This window comes from Manduca sexta, chromosome 27 (assembly GCF_014839805.1).
Source record: "Manduca sexta isolate Smith_Timp_Sample1 chromosome 27, JHU_Msex_v1.0, whole genome shotgun sequence".
Taxonomy (NCBI): Eukaryota; Metazoa; Arthropoda; class Insecta; order Lepidoptera; family Sphingidae; genus Manduca; species Manduca sexta.
In genome coordinates, this window is record NC_051141.1 from 4,324,941 (window position 1) to 4,347,438 (window position 22,498).

General features: G+C 34.4%; 1 protein-coding gene and 1 long non-coding RNA gene across 2 annotated transcripts in view; one reads left to right on the forward strand and one right to left on the reverse strand.

Moving 5' to 3' along the window:
• The window catches only part of LOC115448625 (probable cationic amino acid transporter), a 147,804-nt gene extending 127,071 nt beyond the window's left edge, over positions 1-20,733 (reverse strand). The window contains exons 1-2 of the mRNA XM_037444001.1: positions 20,672-20,733; positions 10,347-10,491 (exon numbers count right to left, since the gene is read on the reverse strand). Of these exons, the coding sequence (XP_037299898.1) occupies positions 10,347-10,491; positions 20,672-20,679 (153 nt within the window). The 5' untranslated portion in view covers positions 20,680-20,733. The remainder of the gene's footprint in view (positions 1-10,346; positions 10,492-20,671) is intronic.
• LOC115453158 lies at positions 3,612-10,213 on the forward strand. The gene is made up of 2 exons (XR_003939545.2): positions 3,612-3,898; positions 10,051-10,213. It is a non-coding gene; the product is annotated as an uncharacterized LOC115453158 (long non-coding RNA).
• Positions 20,734-22,498: the final 1,765 nt, after the last annotated feature.

Here is a 22,498-nt window from a genome sequence, read left to right on the forward strand (position 1 = left end):
GCTGGTGGTGTGATACGCCGGTATTTCGGAAAACATGTAAAGCCGTTGGTCTGGCGCCTGATCTCTCTCCGGCCATTTCACCAAACTGAGATTAATAGAAAAGTGAGTGCACCTGTATATTACGCACATAATTGTGCACTATAATATTTCCTGCGAACTTGGCTTATATCCATTGAGTTTAGCAGCCGTGGCCGAAATTCGATTAGGAAGGAATCATATTACTTTCGACCCCGATTTTGTCCATGTTTGGAATGAATATACCATTAACGCATTATCGGAATCAAAATCATGTGTCAGTCTATTTGTATACCAAATTCACGTAATTAGCGAATGAACATATTCACAAACGTGTTATATTAAAACAATACATTGTCCACAATGGGCAAACATTCTATTAGTTTGTGGTGTGTAAATACAAGCGAAGGTGTTTGTCATTCAATCAATGCATTGAATGTTATAAGCGTCTACCATAAATTGATTATACAAGGACGTGGCACGTGGTAGTAATTGCTAAACAGTGTATGTCACACGGAATTCTGTTTCGGAGGTATTCTGCGACTAACTAATCAAATCGTTCAAAATATAGTTACGTATGAGGCATATTACTGTTAAATTTTGTAGGATTTTGTAATAGGCTCACTAAAATTCCTATCTCAGTACAAAAAATGTTATTGAAGCACAAGTAATGAAGAAAAAGCACTGGTATTCAACCCTGAGTAATGGGTTGTGAATTGTAATTTTTAAAGATTTGTTATTAGACAAAAATTGTTTAAGCATAATTGTTTATGTTTGGAATAATTTCCGAATATGCTTGCATAGGTTTCCGCTTTTCTTGTCTTATCCCTAAGATATACCAACAAAAAACATCTCCAATAAGAATATAATTAACACTATTTGAAAATAAGTTCCATGTTTTTTTTTCTTTATATAAAACTGTAAAACACACAACGTGAGAAATAGACTGTATGTACACGAATATCAGCGTGGTATGTTATTATGAATTTTTATATATATTTATTTTCATATCTAATATTTCTTCTAGTGAACATGGACCCGCAAGTGTACAGCATGTAAAATAATACTGTTGTCTCGTAAGTAAGGTCAAAGGTTCTCTCCATAATGAAATTAGTGTTAAAACACAACTGTTTATTAAAATAAAATTCAAAGTTAATGTTCAAACACGATTGCTTCTTAAAAAAAATCAAAGTTTACTTTCGATTCTAGTGGTGAATGCTTCATATAACCAGATTCCTGCCGGTTTCCATTTCTTAACTTATGTAAAATATAATTATCATTTGCAAACCGCATTTATGCATATTAGTAGTACCTATATTATTATTATGCCTTTCGCAATATGTCACCCTTCGGCACTGTATTCCAGTACAGTTATGAATATTTTAACAGGAAATAATTTATTGCCATTGAGATAATAAAATGATTAATTTGTTATGGCCAGCTTAACGTAAATGCGTTTAATCCTATTTATTTTTCATTAAAAAGCTAAATAGCATTCACATGATTTATATTCCTACTATCTGCAAAATAATTAAAGATAATCTCGCTGATTTAAAACACATCGACAACTTTATAATGATTTCTTAAGTTTACGCGAACGTTAGACATTTAAATTAAACTATTTTACGAATTCTATCGCGGTTTTAATATTTTACTTTTCTCCCGACGTTTCGAAGACTTTGCAGCCTTCATGGTTACGGGAGGGACTGAGGTGTTGTTCATCCGCAAAGTCAGAGTTACAATATCTACACCATTTTATAAATATACAACTTTTAAAATTTATTAGCTATTAGTGGTCCAACTACGCAGAATGAGCTCACAGTGTCTTGAAGTCTGGCAGCCAGTCTTTTGGGTTCCGATTTAATTAAATGTAGAACTGGATCCCAAGCTTGTGCAAGCTTCCAACCATCTTCCCTATTGAAATTACGATGTTTTTTAATTTCAATAGCCTCACGGATCATCCTAGGTATGAATCGATGTTCTTTGGCAAGGATTTGTGGCTTGTCTAGTCGCAGATAATGGTTGGAGCCTCCTTCAGAGTGTTCAGCGACTGCAGACTTCGTAGAGCGTCGCTCTACGAAGTCTGCAGTCCTGCACAAGCCTGGGATCCAGTTCTACATTTAATTAAATCGGAACCCAAAACACCGGCTGCCAGACTTCAAGACACTGTGAGTTCATTCTGCGTAGATCGGACCACTAACAGCTAATAAATTTTAAAAGTTGTATGTTTATAAAATGTCGGTAGATATTGTAACTCTGACTTTGCGGATGAACAACACCTCAGTTCCCCCCGTGACCATGAAGGCTGTAAAGTCTTCGAAACGTCGGGAAAAAAGTAAAATATTAAAACCACGATAAAATTCGTAAAATAGTTTAATTTAAACATCGACAACTCTATCAAAATAGATTTTTAGGCAGATGTTAGTGGCCAAAATCGAAACGATTGTCATTACAACGAGCCACAAGACGGCAACCCTAAAATATTTTTACTAGGAAATATTGTTAACTGATCAACGTTCTAAAGATGGTTAGAAGTGTACTGTATTACATGTTAATAAGGACGGGTTTGTTTCCTCCATTTCTCTGACCAAAATTTAATATTTATCTGTTGAAAATTTGATCGAATTATATTAAGTTTAATGTTCAAAATGGAGAAGTTTCATTTACACCAAAGTATAGGAGGACATTCAAGACAGTCGTATATAATTCAGTTACAGCCCTTTCTCGTAGCTTCGTTAATTTGAAAATTATTGGGACAAATTATTATCAATTTAATATTACTAAACTTTGTACTTGATTCGTTAAAGTGCCTATGTCATTTTTTCGGTTTACGTTTATAGTCTAATAGCTTTCTTAGTGGTTCCGCCCACGTGAACAAGTTTTTTTTAAAGTCTTTCTTTTTATATTTTCCGGGGATAGATTGGTACCTATATTTTAAGTTAGGCCTCTTGACATAGGTGAAAAGGCGGTGCCATGAAATAGTTTTGGCGTGATGCATGTAGACATACAGAAAGACAAAAATCTAAAGACTATTATTTTTGTTTCTGTTGCTATTATGAAGACTCCCATATTAATTTTTCTTCAATATTTATAATATACAATCACTGTAACAATTTAATCTTAATTATGTATAGTTACTTTGCTTAAGAAGTATTAAATATTTTACGAAACTATGTAATATTAACATATTTTATTTTGGAAGATTGTTATCATAACATTAATTTTAAGTAGTCTCAGCACGCCATGGCGATTTTGAACGCCATCAATACAACTCAACGAAGGTGTTACCAGAAAAGGACGATAAAAGGTATCCATGACAGCGTTGTTTAATATGAATGAAATAAAACAGAAGCAAATACCTTACAGATCGATAGTCAATTTTCATGACAAAGTAAGCACTGGAATTGATGTCATAATATGCGTGCTTCGTGATATTATGGTGTATCGTTGTGATTTGATGTCTACATGCAATCTGGATGAATAGTCGATGCCATATTCACATACGTTTGTTTGAAACTCTTTCTGATTTATACGTTTTGCAAACGAAGTAAATACTCGTATGATCCAATAACTTTTTTAGGAATTATTGACTTGACAACGCACTTGTTAAAGTATTTTTATAAATTTATCTCATAAAAATATTAAATTGATACACGACAGTACTATAAAAACGAAGCCTATGAAATAGAATTTTAATAACTAAAACAATTTACGTTAAAGGATAATTTAATGGTTCCTCAGTCATTAAAATGAACTGGTGCGCGAAGGAATACTCAGCTGCAGTACTATCTTTGAGTAGATCTGCGTTTGACAGATATCTCGCGGGAAATGCTGTTTGTAATGCCTACTAATCATCTACTATTCCAGTGAGAATTGTTTACAGGTGTGTTTCATCTTGACATAAGTATTGACTTGTGTTGAACTGTATCAGTTACTTCTTTTGTTGAATTGAGACACTGAACTGGTTTGCCATGGTACTGTTTGAAACACTGTGTTTAATATCACTCGTAAAGCTCAACACTCTATAGTGGTAATTATTTTAAACCACAGAATTATGAGACGCATTGATGCCACACTGATTGTGTCTTAAGTGCCGCATGTGTTTTGAGAAATTCCATTCAAAACTTTGAATTACGAAGTGCTGCAAGATATTGCGCTTGTCAGTTTCAAACACTAGTGTTTTACTATATAAGGTGTTGTTGAATTAGGGTATTAACAACAATCATTTGGAATTGCAAAGCGAGTTAGTAGTCACTTAGCATTAATGGTGAAAGGTTCGTAGACGTTGTTTTAATTAATAGTATTTTTTTTTATTTTAAGTCTTATAATAAATCTCTCAAAATCGGCGACAGCCTAGTTGGGAGTGGAATGGACTGCCGAGACGAATGTCCACAGGCTCAAAACCCAAGGGCACGATATTTATCGTCCGATAACCGATAAATTACCGATTATTATTTATTATACGTAAATAGTAAATGCGAGCTGTATGTGACACTTATTCCGATTTATTTGTTATATCTTTTGTATATCTATACTTTTTGATTATTCATTGAAATATTCACAATACAAGCATCAATGTTGTGGTAGTCATTTCCGTACTCTACACAATGTTGCATGAAAATCCACACTCAATTTGTATATTTCGCCTGACAATCTCACTGCAATATTCAAGTCGCCCAAGAGTATCGTTGTTGATATGCATCGAATACATTTCGATGCTCGGAACTCGCGGTAGCAATGTCATAAATAAATCTGCTAATAGAGTTAGCTTCAATCTGTAGTCGATGGAAATTCGCTGGCTTTCTGTACAGTTTTACCATATTTTGACTATCACTACCAATACAATGTCTATATTGTTTGTAAAGTTTGTAAGTTTTGTACGGGGTCTTTAGGATGATAGAATTGATTCGTAATATTCTTTTATTACTAGGCAATTGTTTATTCATGACGGTCTAATCTCCTCTCGTTACAATTATTTGAATCGGACTTGCATCGGATCGCGACACTTGTAATATTTTGTTTAAAAAGAAACGGTGTTTTTCCAATATATATTTTTTAAAGCCACACTTGACCCACCCCGTAACAGTAACTTTGCTGGGTTTTGTTGATTTTTAAATACCTAGGATTTTTTATCGCTACTTACCTATTCTTTGTTTAATTATTTAGTACCTCCACGATGTTATTTTTGTCGTTTGAATTGTGCCAATAATATATAAATATTTTTTTATTCTTTTTTCGACTTAGATACAATCATTTATACATAAATATTATATTATGTACATAAAAAAATAAACATTAGCCCTGACATAGTCAAAATTAAGTACATTTAATTTGACTACTAATTAAAACCGATTTGTTAAACGAAGGACATAATATATTTACGTTAAAAACAATATGCCATTTTAGAGGAAAACATAATAATACACTTATTATTCTTGGTCAATTTACATACTATAGAACAAAATTATTAACCGCAGGGAATGTTAACACGTTGATTACTTTGTATTAGAATTGTAAATTATGAACGTTCCACTTGGTTTTGTGAGCGAATGACGGGATGAACGAGTCTGACTTTGTCACGAGAACAAGGAATATCCTTTAAAATTAACAGTATTCTAGTAAATTGGAAGTTCGAATTCTAAGCTCTGTTCAGTATTGTACTGCAGTAGTTTGTAACCAGTTAGCAATAAACAGGAGACGTTTAGTTCTCATAATGCGTAAATACACTCGCTAACATGCCCTCCAAAGCAGGTCGCGATAGATGGTAATGGCGCCAGTTGTAGGCGATGAGTTTTTATATATCCAGATGGAAATATGACAGACCTGCTACCACATCCGTAGTTACACCAATGGATCTTGTCGAGTGGGTGAGCTGGCGGGAGGAGAAAGAAGGTGTCCGAAGTCAACGAAAGACCTGCACACCACGTGAGACTCCTGTAAACGCAAGACTATTTTAGGGTGGGCGGTAGTCCCCCCTACTTACGCCCATGAACCTACCAACTATAAACAGCTTAGTGAAAGATGTTTGGTATACGTTATTGATTCCTGTATAAATTGAGAATCCCACCCACACACACGCACACACACACACATACACCACGCATTTATCGCCGAAGGGGTATGCAGACGCGCAGCCAGGGCAACCACTTTGCGCCAAGTGGGTTCCGTCCCATGATGTGATAGGGGGCAAGCCTATCGCCATATCGGGCACAAATTCCAAACTTTAAAATCAAATCATGGGCTGATACTGAGCAGAAAAACCCAAATATCACTTTGCCCGACACAGGATTCGAACCCAGGACCTCAGAGCTGCCGTACCGCACATGTAGTATATCTACGTCACAAAGGCAGACCTCTCTGTCGTAAATTAAGAATCCATTACTTATACGTGCGAAAGTAACTTGTGTCTGTGTGCTTGATACGTTTTCACGACTGAAACATTGAACCGATTCTATTATATTGGATATGGAGATAGTTTGAGATCCTTGGAAAGACATAGACATAATTTACTTTTTCTCCGGGGAAAATATAGAGTGGGGCTTTTATCCCGGAAAAGTAAAATGCGCGCCTGGAGTCGTGAGGAAAAGCTGAAATTATTAAAGATTTAACTTTTTTTTCGCATTTATCGTTATTCGTTGTGACTAAATTATGCAGTGGCTCTCACTTTATCCATACATAAACTAGAGATTCTCAAGGACTGGTGATAATATTTACAATTTCTTTGTATCGCCAGCTTTCCTAATCAGTGTACATTCGTTCCAGCGGGAATTCCGCTCCGGGCGACATGTTGAAGGGGAGCAAAATAGCTAGAATAAAACCTTCAAAATTTTTACTTTTCTTGCATGTACCAGTATCTAGGGGGGACATACGTGATTTTATTTGTTGAGTTTTTTTTCTTCGTCAGATGTCAGACAAATTTTTGGATCTGCCTCGAACGGCAGGCATGCTGCGCCATTGTTGGTGTCGTAACTGTTTTTATTCCACGATCAACTATCTCCTAGACTAAGTTAGCAAACTCGGAGATTAAGTGTGTTAACAATAAGTAGTTATTGTGGAATCAGCGCTGTGTAACAAGTGTGATAACTACTAAGATTAAACTAGTACGCAACGGTCATAAACTAAATAACGGTGTTAGTTCGTCCGCAACTATGTACGCGTTTAAGATTTTCATGAAACCATAATAATATTCGTCGTTGGAGACGAGTTTTATTATGGATAGTTTATATCGCGAATACTGTAAATGATAATATTTAGTCTTGTTATTTATATTTTTTTTATTCTAAGTATTTTGTTATAATTTTTTTTCTAATTTGCTAGAAATAAATGAAAGTTATATAGTATTTTTTATCAGATCGGCCAGTTATATTTTTCATAATTATAAATAATTACCTAATTTTTTAAATACTTACTCCAGTTTTATAGCGACACGAACGTCAAAGCTGATTGTTCTTATAGTAACCAAATTGAAACGCTCACAATCGGGAAATTACTCGATATAGATATCTCGCCTATGAATCGAATTTTCTTTAAAAATTAACCTACTACAGTATATCCTAATTGCTCAGAATGTTTGTGATCTTTATGCAGTATATAAGAAATGTTCACATGATGGTAAATTGGATGGGTAGCTCGATTCGACGAAGTAGGAACGTATGTAAACATCTAGGCTTTGATTTATGACGCAAGCGCACTCTAATGCCCGAAAATAAATTAATTACTTTAACAATAGTATCAAATATTAATTAAATAGATTGGATGCCTGCTTTATTAATTTTAGTTAGACCTTTTGCCCACGTTACCTAAATATGTGTTGAAAGATATGTAGTTAACTTCAAACTATGGCCGAGAATTTTCAGTTACATTTTAACATTACCTTTTCAGTTTATGTATATAAAATATGGACGCTTTTCGCTACTTATTAATTTGGTGATTTGACATATCGTGTATTTAAAAATTATTTTTAATTATTTTCATTTATCGCTTATAGTCATAAGTACGTATTTTGGAGTTCCTCCCTCTGTATCGGAAAACAAGTTAATACATGAGAAAAGAAGTGGATGTATTATTATCAAATATTTTGGCATTAATATTAACAGAGCACCAACTTTTGTTGTATGAAACGAGATACCGATACTCTCGGTTCTGAGCTTCTGAAGTTAATAGCCGCATTACTCATATCCGAATTTCGATAAATATGTGCCGACACGCACAACACTCCGAGCGGATCTTATAGCGAAACTTATTAACAGCTTACGATATTTTTCGTATAAGTGGCTGCTCTCAAAAACTCGCTTTATGGGTAAAATCTCGTACTATTTAGAGCTCTTCTATGTCCCAGCATTTTTAGTTGCTGTCAAATAAGTTATATTTATAGAAAAATATACTTTCATTAATTTGAATGACTTGTTTTAAATTGATTTGTGTTATGTGATTAACGTAGCGTCAATAGGTGAAGTATTCTTTTCACAGATTTTTACTAAGAAATTAGTACATAGAGAAATACATTTTGTACTTATAAGGAGAGAATAGCCAAAAACCGGTTTAATGTATTTTTTGAAACCTGAATTTTGCAGATTAGTTTACGAAATTATTCGCATAGAATATGCAAAGGCTAGTCTATTATTTATGTGCAAATAAGTCATTGTCCTAACCTCTAACTAGCCCGGAAACCTACTTACCAAGTGTATACTGGAGAAATTGTTAACACGACAACCTTATACCAAAATCTAGTTATGAGACCTCGTTAGATTCTGCTAACCGATGCTGGAGCAGTTTTCGGGTCATTTAAATTAAAAAGATGGCGATGATCTACCCAAATCCAATCATTATTTCATTTGACAGTTGGTTAGTGACAACTGTACGCCATTTTACTGTGACTTGTTTAAGAATCAGAGGAAAAATAGTGCCAAACATCAGTGGTTTAATTATCGGTCCGATCAGACATTTGTTCATAACAGGTTCCAATAACGTTTGTTTTAAATTCCCTGCTAACAATCTAATGTTTGCCCAGGCATGACCACTAACCGGCATTTACCTAAACGATCCCAATCGTTTTTAGATATTTTGAAAATGGACCAATCAAAACAAACCTTTTTTGACATGCTTAGAAATAACTCATTCTGATTGGCGACTTTCAAAATCGGATCAAGGATTAGAATCGGAATCAATTATCGAAGACAGCCATATATCACTATGCAAATCGCTTTACATGGCAAATACTATGAACAAACTAAGCTATTAATTATTGTAAGTGCAGGTGACGTACTAAGTATTACGTAGCGCCATCAAAACTCCTCTTGCTTCAAGACCCCTACTAAGGTTTAAAACCGGAAGCGACCGTAACGAGGTCTTCAGTTCAAAGGATCTTATGATTCCACTGTAATAGCACAATGTTGACTGCGCTTCACGTAGTTTAAACACGTAATGACACTTGTGGTACGCTATGGTTCTTTTGCCAAGCCAAGAAGCGAAGTTTTGCTGTTGTATTTTGCATTCTAAAAATGGACAATAGAGTCGTGTGTTAAACGTCGTGGTTGAAAATTTTGCCTCTGGATTCTTGAAATATAGGGATTTTTAACCCATTTTTTAAATAGCCGTTTATTGCTATAAAACTACGGAACATTAGCTCATGTGGATTTACATTCAGTAGTTTTACATATCAGTGGCGAAGGGTTCATGTAATCCGATTCATGTCGGCTTATATATGTAGAATATAATTATCATTAAAATGATTTGCAAACTGCATTTACGCCTATTACTACCTATATGTTGTGGGTTCACTTTCGGGGATTTTCACATTTCGCCACTGTGACATACTCCAGCAAACAGTAGATACGTGACGGTTTAAAATAAGTACATCTGCGAGTAACGCAACTACGTTCCACTTTCAACGAGAGGCCAACCGCGAAATTACACTATGCTGCCCATTCCTGCATCGCTCTACTGTTGTATCCTGTATTTATACTAGAATAAGGATGACAATATGCTATTAGTTGACTTGCGTTTGTGAGAAAAATAATAATATGTGTTATCCAGGGTCCTCATTCTTTATACGTAACGCATCGCGTTGCATTTAAGATAATAGAAATGGGCACACAGAATACTTGTCCACAATAATATTACGAAGATAATGTAATATGGCCGTGTTACGAGTTTACACTTTCTTGGTGAATAAGGCACCAGAGCAGTTTTTAGACAGGTAAGGTGACGTTTAAAACCTATTTTTGTTGGACGTATATTCTCAGTTAATTTTGGGTGCCCGAGTTATAATGTCGCGTGTAGTGGTAACACCATTGATTCGCCATCCCTGTACTACAGAAATAAGTACTCACCGAGAGACGCTGTTTGCCTGGCAGAGTCAACTCCTGCGCACCGTCAGATTCGCGCGGGTCCTTCGTACGGATGAGTTTCGTGAACAAGTTGTGGCCGTCACGCCGGACCGAGGTCCAGTCGACCTGTTGGATGCGCTGAATTGCTCTGCGAACAAATAAATTGCATGGTTTAGTTGTAATTTTGATTCGGTGTATCGAGTTCAAATTATATCTTCGACCAGTGGAAATGGATTTAATAATAAATATTTTTTTTACAAATTATACGCAGTCATTGTTATTTTATATACATATGCCAAAGTGTGACTGTGCACGAATGCTTCTGTGGCAAACGCATAAGCAAATTAAAAATAAAATATTTTTAATTTAATAAATTACTATACGTATCCACTAACCTAGAAACCTCCTTCTTTATTACTTTCGCCCTCGTCATGAACCTATTGTATCAATTTAAATATTTAATACTAAAGAAAATATAAGTTATAATTATATTTTATAAAATTAGTGTACAACATATCGTGGATATGTAAATCATCAACGACGGATAGAGGCGATCAATTATTAATCATGCAAGAATCTTACTTTTTATCTAACTATTATAAATGAGAATGTTTGTGAATATATTTGGATTTCAATATAAGTAAAATTACCAAAGGGCCATATTTTTTTTTAACATTGACTACCTCAGATTATCAACCCTTGTTTAATTTTATTAGTCCATTATTGGAAGCGCGGACAGATTCGGCCAAATTAATTTACACATAACACAACACATAAAAGATAATACTATTGAAGAAAAAACATAGAAGACAATACTATTGAAGAAAAAACTATCGGAATCGGAACAAAAAGGGCTCCCGGGAGCACATGTCTTAAGAAAAAAGGAAATTGGGATGAGTTGTATAGTTATATATTAGTATGTATGTATAAAGACCACACAGGATCGAGAAGTCCGCACGTTGGCCGAAGACAAAAATTTTATGTATTAAAATCATTACATAACAACCCTCATATTAGGACTAGTAACACCATAATAACTGATGCTTATTACATAGACCGAGAGCACGTTCCCCGCTTAGTTATAAACAAAATACTGTCCTATAATAAAACTATCAGGCACACCCTTGTAGCAAATTGAACACTGAAGTAAGTAGCTTTGAGACACCCTATTTACTGCAACTGTCACACCTACTAATAGAATCTCGACCAGTTTTGCAAACCATTTTAAACTAACCGACATTGCGACACTCATATTAATTATTATTTTATTATAAATAAACTTGTTTTTTCATTTAGAGTTAGACTATAATTTTGTGACTGTAATTTACCGGATGGTGTGTTGGAGCATCTGTTTTGGTGAGGTAAGGTACGAGTGCAAGTTTCAGGTTCAAATTCTGTTCAATCCATTGTTGCAACGCCTGGTTTATGATAATAGAATATAAGGTTGATTAACAGCACCACAATATTCCAAAATAAATTGCTCTTAGTTTCTATTGCATAATATTGAAGCCAGCCGACATAATTAGTTTATTTGAAACAGGATAAGCCCTAGCGACACACTTATATGGGCAATTGCAGACTAAAAAGGATTTTACACAATAAGGGCCGGACCGGTACCAATATCATAACACAAGTAATACGTGTGGCGACGTGTTACCACCTTAATGGTTTAACCATAGCGTAGGTACCTACTGGGACGGTCGACTAAGTCGTTCTCGGCTCTATTCCCAGGTAAGGCACAAAATTTGTGGTATTTATCATTCGTTAAACCTGCCTGATTACCCGAATTAAAATATCTATCGATTGTTTCTCAAATCTCCTACTTTAAACTAGATTGAAATGTAACAGTTCCCAGAAAACCTATTTCATGCGAAATAAATACGGGCACAAGTACCCTCCAGTCAATTTCTTTAAATATTTAATCAAATCTCATTCTATTTCACTAAGAAAGAAGAAATTGAATGTTATGGAAAACCGTTGAATGGATTCGAATGAAATTCGACACACAATTAAACCTTGTCCTGGATCAACAAAAATATTTTTTATATCAGAAAAGTAGGACTTTTATATCCAAAAAGTACCTTTTGAATAGTACATAGAAATGTAGTTCGCGCAGGTCGATCATCCAGTCACCTTATTATGAATGAAATATTAACTAGTGTTTGTAAATAGACTCACTTATAAGCTCATGACACCGACAGTTAATTGGTGTATTAGCTAATCTTAACTTTTAATTGGTTCAATTAATGATCGATCAATATTGGCTTTACACATTACCGCACTCCCTCGTAAACACTGCACGTGTTTACAATGAGTTGCGTTCAGGGTAACCTTCCTTTTGTTTAGTTTCTTACTGGCTGTTTATAGTTTTATGATGAATTTATTTTTTACAGGAGCCTTATTCTCTATCCCGCACGTTATTTTAACAGTGTGTAACAAGCACGGAACACAACGCATCATGTTTAGGACTATAGAAATTTGACTTACAGAATACCATTCCATGCACATTTCACGAAGATAACATGACACGGCCGCGTTACGCGTTTACACTATCATACAGAATAAGGGCCCTGGCCAGTTAGATGTACACATTGACGTATATTTTGTAGACACGACCGTCCATATTAACTATTTGTTCCAAATCTGAACTAAAACGGTAACCAAAACGTCACTGTTATAATCTATTTATTCGCTTGAACAACAAATTATTTTACTCATTTGACTAACATTGTTTATTCACATCGAGGTATACACTAAGACTCGAGTTCTTATAATATTGAGCGCCACTCCGTACATAACCTCACGCTGTCAATGTTGAAATCATACTAAAGTGAGGTGCTCGGATTGCAGTACAGTTAAGTAGAACACAATGAGTGTACGGAACGCCAGATCTAGTACGCAGTACATATATATCGATGAATGTACACGATATTTTTATCGGGCTAAAATAACTACAAAGTTCACAAAGGAACCTTTATTCTCAAGGTGCTCATGTAACGAAACCACCGTATTATATTAATGTAATTTATCATTGTCTCACTTAGTTATTAATATTGATTTTGATCTAATACCAGCATTTGCATACTGTGATAGAGGTGAGATGGATACGATTCCATCTCGAATGACGAAATTTGTATAACACTTCAAAAACACAGACTTGAATTTTCAAAGATTAAAATTAATGTTTAAAAGAAATATGCTCCCCAAACCCTTGATACTCTAAGTATACTACGGTCAGAAAAAGTTTCTTTAGACCGTGGATGACCTTGGCAGAACTTGGCCTGCCTTGTTTTCGTAATTCTGAGGTCAAAGTACTTAGTTACTTGTTTACTTAAGTACTTGTTTATATCAACGATAATTAATAGCGTCCGAATCAAATTCCAATTTATCTCAGATCGAATACGAACTCTTAAATACGTATTAGCACAATGGATCCTGGTGTCAAATCATTGCGATAAATACTAACTACTACGCCTACACTTCTTCTCGATTAATTAAACGTCAACATTAATGGTTTATGCGGGTTTAAACGTCCAAATATTATTCCTAAAAGACTATATTTTTAAAGAATAGATATTGCCAGAAATGTAAGCTCTCAGCGGGCTCGTTCGCTGAGTGCAAGCCAAATAACATTTCCGATGTCAAGCGGCTCCATTTCACCAATTTGTGACGCGCAATCAACGGCCGAGTTTCAAAGGGATTAAATTTTATTATATTTTGGATAATATTATTTTTATTGGAATTGAGAACAGGTCTGTAAAAGGAATTAAAAATGTATGTATTTTTTAATTTTTCGCCATTGGGGCACCAATAAAAAAGGAATATTCCTTTTTTATTTTATTTTTATGACAACACATCACCTGATAATACCTCTCACCTTTGAATAACGTACTAAAGTCCATCAAATAAGAATACAGTAGTGTGAGGATGTACGCTCTTTGCTGTTGTTAGATACCAGAAATTAACCAAATATTATTGTAGAGGTTATCTTAAGATAGTGTTAAAAGGATTTCTCTGGCTGATTAAACAAGGAAAATACTTTATACTTCAGCACAATTTAGGTTCGATTAACCTAGAATTTAAATACAAGTTAGAAATGTTTTTAAAGAGTTTTTTAACTAACAATTTTTTCATTGCCTGCATAAATGAAAAGGCCTAAGAGTAGTATGAAGTTTGACTGCTGAATCAATTGCCTGATAGATGTTGAAGGAAGTAAGTATATAGAGATCAAGTTTGCGGTGAGCATTAGAACTTGAAGGTTTAAAGCAAAGTTTATTTTGTAAGAATAAGACTAAAATATGCGGATACGTAGTTTCCACCATACAACATTATATTTGTTGCTACAAGCTGTTGGTCATCAAGTTGGAAGAAAATATTTATTATACCATTTCCAACCGACATCGTAGCATCCACTATAAAAGGTATAGGGCTCATTAAATATTTACATACTGCTCTTTTATTAATTCTAGCCGTTGATTTTTGATTTAGGAATGTATGAGATAAGTAAATAGCCCAAAATATTTTGACTCCTAAAACCAAACCCCAGACTGAATAAAATATATTTTGCCATCACAAATTTCATGTTATTTCATAACATCAGGTGAGAGATTTCAACCACTCAATACTAAAATACTTTCTGAAATATTTTACGTAAGCAATCAGAAAAGAGAACTGAAATCTAAAGTTACAATATTTTCATAGCTTTCCTCTACGAAGAGTCGCAAAGTGAACAAGTTGTGGATTCAAGAAACTTCGGCGTATAATACTTATGGAAAACAAAAATTTTAATTTTGTTATAAATGTGGTATTGCAAAATTGTACTAAGTAATACTTTGTTTTATTAGTAGCTTATGCTCGCGGCTTCGCTCGCGTGAAAAAGGTTATCTCGTTTAGACAAACAGAGAGTTTGTGTATTATAAGATATTTTTAGAACTATTTAAGAGTAATAATTCCGTCATACAAGTTTGTTGTGTAACTTTAACCGTCTAAGCCAGCGGTCGGTAACACGCGGCCCGCGAACGTTCTGTTTATGGCCCGTGATTGTTTTGTAATAAATCTTAAACAATAAAATAAATGTATTAAATTAAGAGTAAGCGCATCTAAACCAGGGTTTCTAGGTTTAATGTTATACGTATGGCCCGACTTTACTTAATTTTGATACTTTGTGGCACCTTACCTACCAAAAGGTTGCCGACCGCTGAACTTTAAGCAGCAAACGCAACAGAAGCTCTCAAAGGCAATGAAGTTTCCCCTTTTTGCAACATTTTTCAATGATACTCCGCTCCTGTCGGCCGTAGCCTTCCTCGATAAATGGGCTATCCACAACCGAAAGAATTTTTCATTTCAAACCAGTAGTTCCTGGGTTGATTGTGTAACAAAAAAACTCTTCAGTTTCATGTAACAGTATGGAAGTATGGATATAAATCAGGTTGCGGATCCTTTGAAGGCCCACCTAATTTTAAATCTTCGTAAAATCATTTCATAAAAGAAAACCTTTGATTATATTACAACATGATATTGTAATTATTTTATTTTTATTTATGAAATGTAAATAATAAAAGGACTAACAAAAACGTATGTTATAACAATACAGCACAAAAAAACCGGACATGGATGGTAACAGTGTAAGTTCCATTTTTAACTACAATGTGTTATTCAGTTTATCAAGACGAATTTATATATAGCACTCGTATTACCCATAATATTTATATGTAGCAGCTACGTGCATATACCTTAGTGAATAACCAAGATAGGTATTTCTTTTCGATTAGCTTCTAATAAACCAACAAAACATAAATGTAATATACTTAAAAATATAAAACGTGGCATAGCCTTGGTGGCGCAGTTATTTTCTGTGAGTGGTGCGTCACAGCTCTGAGGTTTCAGATTCGAATATTGGGTTGGGCAATTGTCATTGCTATGTTTTCATTTTGAACCTTTTACTTCTGCACCACTCAAAGCTTGAATAAGAGGGAATGTCTGTGGTATTAAGTCCGTCGTACTCTGTATGGGTTATGAACGTTGTCGAAGTCTTAAAATAAATATTGGGTCTTTCTGTTCAGTATCGGTTTTTGAATTTGTACCCGATTTGGCGAAAGCAGCACCCTCTCGCCTCTCCTATATACATCACGGAATGCGCATGACGAAAAGTAGGTGCAATATTTGCGCCTCCGCCTATACCTTTGGGGATCAAAAGGCGTGGGTATGCGTGTATAATAAAGATTTATCGCTTAATGGAATTTAAATACCTATCAAGTCGACTTGCTTTACTATAAGAACCCCCTAATTAGTATACAGTATCCCCCATTTTGGGTTAGTAGACCTGATATTCGATACCTTGATCTCGTTGGAACAAGTGCGTCCAATCGTCTAGTGAGGGCGATTCGTCCTAATTAAAAGTATAATGTGATGTTTTAGAAATGGTATAGACTTTCTATGCGTAAGTGTATACAAACTTAAAGTAGAATATGATTTTAAAAAAGCGATAATTTTTTAATTTTATACATAAATAAAAACCGACGATAGCCTAGTTGGAAGTGGAACGGACTGCCAAGACGAATGTCCGCAGGTTCAAATCCCAAGGGCACACACCTCTGACTTTTCTAAAATCATGTGTGTATTCTTTGTGAATTTATCGCTCGCTTTAACGGTGAAGGAAAACATCGTGAGGAAACCTGAACATCTGAGAAGTTCTCTATAGGAATTTCGAAGGTGTGTTAACTCTAACAATCCGCACTAGGCCAGCGTGGTGGACTAAGGCCTAATCCCTCTCAGTAGTAGAGGAGGCCCGTGCTCAGCAGTGGGCAAGTATATAATACAGGGCTGATATTATTATACATAAGTGTGATATAATAAAATACAAATACCATTTACTGACATGTAAATAAATTTTAACCGTACCTAACCCTTCAATGATGATATTTATAGAAGGGTTGACCTTTATAAAACTATTTCAATCACACATGTTCAGACAAAGTTATATACGCATCACATTAGGAACAAGAGTTTGTACAATGCTGCTCTATTTATAAATATACCTCTGGTTTTTAGGGATCCGTACCTCAAAAGGAAATCTTATAGAATCACTTTGTTGTCCGTCTGTCTGTCAGTACAGAACCTTTTCTCTAGAACGCGTAGAGGAATGAGGTTAATATTTATATCAAGTACTTGGATTTCCGGTAACTTTCAGCTGTGAAAAAATGAAACTTGTAATTCAACGCGATCGGAAGATATGCCCGTTTATGGCGCACATAATCGCATATTTTGCGGTTTTACATGTAAATCAAAAGCTATAAGGTACTTCCCGTTGACCTACAATCATGCGAGAATGCATTCGGCAAGAACACATGCTTACAGCACATGCAAATGAAAAATCTAATAACCGTAAATATTTATTTATATACTACTTAGATACCTTGTGGGAGATTCACGAAATAAAGCTCTGATGTTTGATACTTATTTCTGTATTCTATTTTAGAAGGAAAAGTAGTTAAAAAAAGGGTTCTGACATAACCGCCGACAGTGACGCCGCGCCGCCATGTGGCAGGAATTCAAACTACGCCAATTACGTTTCATTTCTTACATACTTTACCTACAAGTTTGTACGGAACCCTCGCGCAAGTTGAACTCACACTTGCCCGGTTTTTTATTTTAACTACATTATTAATGTTTAAAGTTCCGCAACGCCTATTTTCATAGTAGGTACGCGTAATATAGTGATAATTATTAGGATAGCAAAATCTAATTAATAAGGACTTCACGTAATAGAATAACCAAGGCTAATTAATTAGGACAGTGTGGTTATAGCTTATCAGTATTGTATCAATTTAGATTTGAGCATTGGTTATCAAGCGATTCGCCTAATGTGAATACACCGCGTATAAACCGCATTAACCAATAAGATTCAATTAGTTGACTCACTAGATATTGCCCTCGGAGCCGCTCGCGTGATAAATACCTTCTCCTGAGTTAACTTGTGTATATTTCCGGGTTAATAAATAGCCTATAATTAAAATTAAACTAATTTTCCGGATTCTATCGCGGTTTATTGTTTTTTTATTTTTCTCCCAACCTTTCGAAGATTTGCAGCCTTCATGGTCACGGGGAGGATAATCCAAAATATTTTGCGGTTTTTGTTCTTTGTTCAGTATTTTTGTAAGTATATACTACTAGTTTTTATTTACCAATAACTGAAAAATGTCTCATCTGTCGCCGTTACTGAATACATATATGACAAAAAAAACGAGTAAAATTAAGTAAAAAAGGTTTTGGTCAAAAGTCCCATTGATTCTTAATTCTGGGATTGTAGAGTCCATCAGTCAATTCATACAACTTGATAGTTTTGAAAATTGAAATGAAATGAAATGATTTATTTGAATCTGTAAAATGTTATACATTATTTAGATTCCGTCAATATTAACTCTACCACCAGTTCGGAAAGCAGTTTTCACCAGAGAAGAACGGGCAAGAAACTCTGGTGTTGCTCTTTTCAATCAGTTTAGGGTAAAGACTACAGTACATGATAAAGTAAGAAGAAAAAAAACAAAAAAGTTTAGAGCAGTTCATTTATAGGCTCGTGAAATAAGGAATAAATTAATTTAAATTTTTATATGACTGCACAATTAAATTATTTTTCGGATTTTATGGCGGTTTTTATATTTTAATTTTCTTCGGACGTTTTGAAGTATTTGCAGCCTTCGTGGTCACGGGGCAGATTGTCTTCGAAACGTCGGGAGAAAATTAAAGTATAAAAACCGAGATAAAATTCGGAAATAGTTTAATTTTAATGTCTTACATTCGTGGTAAATAGGGAATTATTGACAGTTAATACTATGTCTTATTAACATTTAGTATGTAATCGTTTCTTACGGACATTAAGTGTTCTTTAATGAATTAAAATTTTATACTGCGTATATTAAATATTAACTCGTCATAACTTTTTTAATTAATTTAAAACAAATCTGACTGCACATACATAAAGTCTTACCGCCTCTACTTGACCCAACCGTTGTTTTTAAGAAATTAAAAACTATTGGTCTATAGAATAATAAAACCCTATTTTAATTCCGTACAGACCGGCACAATATAGTCGATTGGCAAGGTTTAAACATTTCTTATCAGTTGACACTCTACCTGGACCCTAATCCACTTAACATAAGGTGCATTGGATTGATTTTGTTGTACCCGGATAAAAAAGATCTAAGTCATATTATCAGAAATAAATTATCTTAGACAAAGAATTCTTTGAATCAAAGGGCCGAACGAGGCGGCTAGTATCGTTACGTAATCAAATTGTGCACTCCGGAGCAATTAAAACTTTTTACGAATATAAAATAGTATTATATAAAAAAATATTCTAAAATAATTATGAAAATCCTACTGATAAAGGAAGTTTTGTGATCTTTGGATAAAAAGTAACCTTATGAATAGATTTAGATAAACAAAATATTATACTTAACGATTACCTGTATTCCGGATTAACATTGTGAGACATTTCTTTCGAAAAGGGTTCACGCGGAGTTACAAGCAATAATTAGGATAACGTAATTATCTTTTACCATGAAAATAACTCCAATTATTGAGAATTATGATTTAAATGAATAAGCCTGGCATTTGTTAAGCGGCTTCATTATTACGCCAATCAAATGCCAATTATATTATTCCGGACAATTAATCACGCTGACGTTATCATTGTGCTAAATTTTAGTTTGCTAACTGTGAATTGAGAGCATTTTTTTAAATTGTACATAATAAAAACAACTGTTTGATCAGCCAGCTAGATTTTGCTAATATTAGCATAAAAATATTCGCGGGTAATGCGGTATATTTTTGAAATCGGGGCAGTATAATTCTAGAGATTAGCGTAATAAAATGTTCAAGTTCAGACATCAGCTCTATGATATTACAATAATGTCGTCGACTGGACTCATTTACTAATAAGAGAGGAGAAGCATACATGTATCAAGTCAGAAAAATGCAGATAGCTGGCCTTTACATACCATATCAGATCATTTTGACAAAGAGTTACCTACTGAATACGCACTTATCTTATTGAAAATAACATTTTACTATAAATTACTTAAGTTGTAAATATAAAATAATAAAAAATCGAATAAACTAAATTATATACTTTTTCTCATTTTATTACTATTTATTTTGGAGCATAGAATAGAGGGTGATTTTTTATTTAGTCGACTTATACATTTATGTGACGTGGGACTTTTACTCAGAAGTTATGAAAGTCGTTCTAGTTTACTAATCTTTTATTAAGCGTTACGATTATAAAACCCGCTCTAAGCAAAATATAAGAGTGAATAAAGATAGCTTACCTTTGCATCTTGTATGGCGAGATTTATTCGTCGAACCCCACCTACATCGACGTGGGCAGGACCTGTTGAGAAAATATTAATATCAATACAGGTTCAGGTTTAATAAGCGTTTGGTGGATTGTTTAGGATGCCAATATTTACTTCGTACACAGATTTAGGAAATCCTGGCTGTGCTTACATGCTATATTAAAGTGAGACAATATATAGAAACAATTTAGATTGCTCGTTGTACAAAAATATTATCGTTCTATATTCAAAATGAAATATGAACAATATTTGTAACTTTGTTCAGATATATTTCGTATACTTGTTAGATACATATTATAATTTAAAACCTTAATTCAATTCCAAAAAGTTACAAATCAGAATGGGTCAAATATTCCCTTTTCCAAGCAAAAATTGCATTAATAAAAAATTTCATGCTATATTTTTCTGACAAAAATATAAAACTCGGACACCAATTTCTATTGCAATCTCAGAGGTGAGCAAAAATAACAGTTGTAAACCACCCATGTCACGTTTACATGTTTCAAAGCCATATTGGACCGTTTATTTTATTGCAATAGATGTCGGAATCCGTTATTTTAGCACGTTGCCAACTCCCAATAATTTGCACGGATCAGCATCCAACGTTAGTGTTTTGAAGGGTTATTTGAAAAGTTTTTTGTTCGTGTAGACTTTTTGTATTGGAACTCACGCTCAATGGTCAAAGGGTCGACATCAAGACTTCCGCCTGTAGGCAATGAATATTGTGGTGTAAATCAAAATTATATTACTGTCTTCTGTTTCAAAGGAAGACTTTATAAAAATGGCCAGTATTATGTTGAAACAATTGTTATCGTTTTTCCTCTTCTGTGGTACGCTATAAATCGTTCTAAGTGATTCGATTTGATATCAGTGAGCTCAGACAGCGAAATCAAAGAGTGACAGTAATAAGTTCAAAGACTTACAGAGATATCTGTAGGAAACAATAAACATAATATTTTTTTTATGTGTGCACGACAATTTGACTGCGCTGTATCTGATGTTAAATGGAGTGGTCCATAAGAATGTCTACTGACGAGAGACGATTGGCCCTTGACAGTTGATATGCCGGACTGCTGGAATCGAATATACACAGGCTGATCCTGAACGTGACACACTTACGTGAGCCACTATGGCGGGTTTTAACACCTTGTGTACGGTGGTAGCTATCCGGGCGAATATAAAATATATCCTACTACCAGCAATTATATTATATTCGGTAAATACATCCTCAAAACTTAATCTTTTAAAGTATGTTCTAAAGGGAAACATCATTTACTTATTTGGTGAGAAAGTCCTCGGCAATTCAAATGAATCTCATGCTCCACGGATTCGCCATTATTTTACAAGTTTATATACAGATGTGATCTCAGTTTTATTAAACACTATTTTAAGATGCAAACACATTTATAATATGTAAAGATTTTTCATGAATATTGTGTAACGCAAAATATTACAGGCTCCGTGGCGATAAAAGGGGTTTTAAACGAGAACCTCCTTTAATCTAAGTGGTGGCGTGATTTACAAATATTTTTGTTTGAGCCCTGGGCGTTACGAAACTAAAAGTATATTAGTATAGTAGGCATAGAAAAAAAGAAAAGCAATCATGTACTTCTGACGGGGTGAGCAGAGGTTGAACCAGGGCTCCCTTTTAGCTTTATGTGTTTCGTCCCATAATAAGACAGGTTGTAAGCCATCGAGGCAGTCATAAGCATACGCCGACTAATAAAGGCGTTGGTTATTTGATGTTAAGTGAATCAATCATAAACCGCATAAAATAAGATGTATTCTTGATGGTCTTAA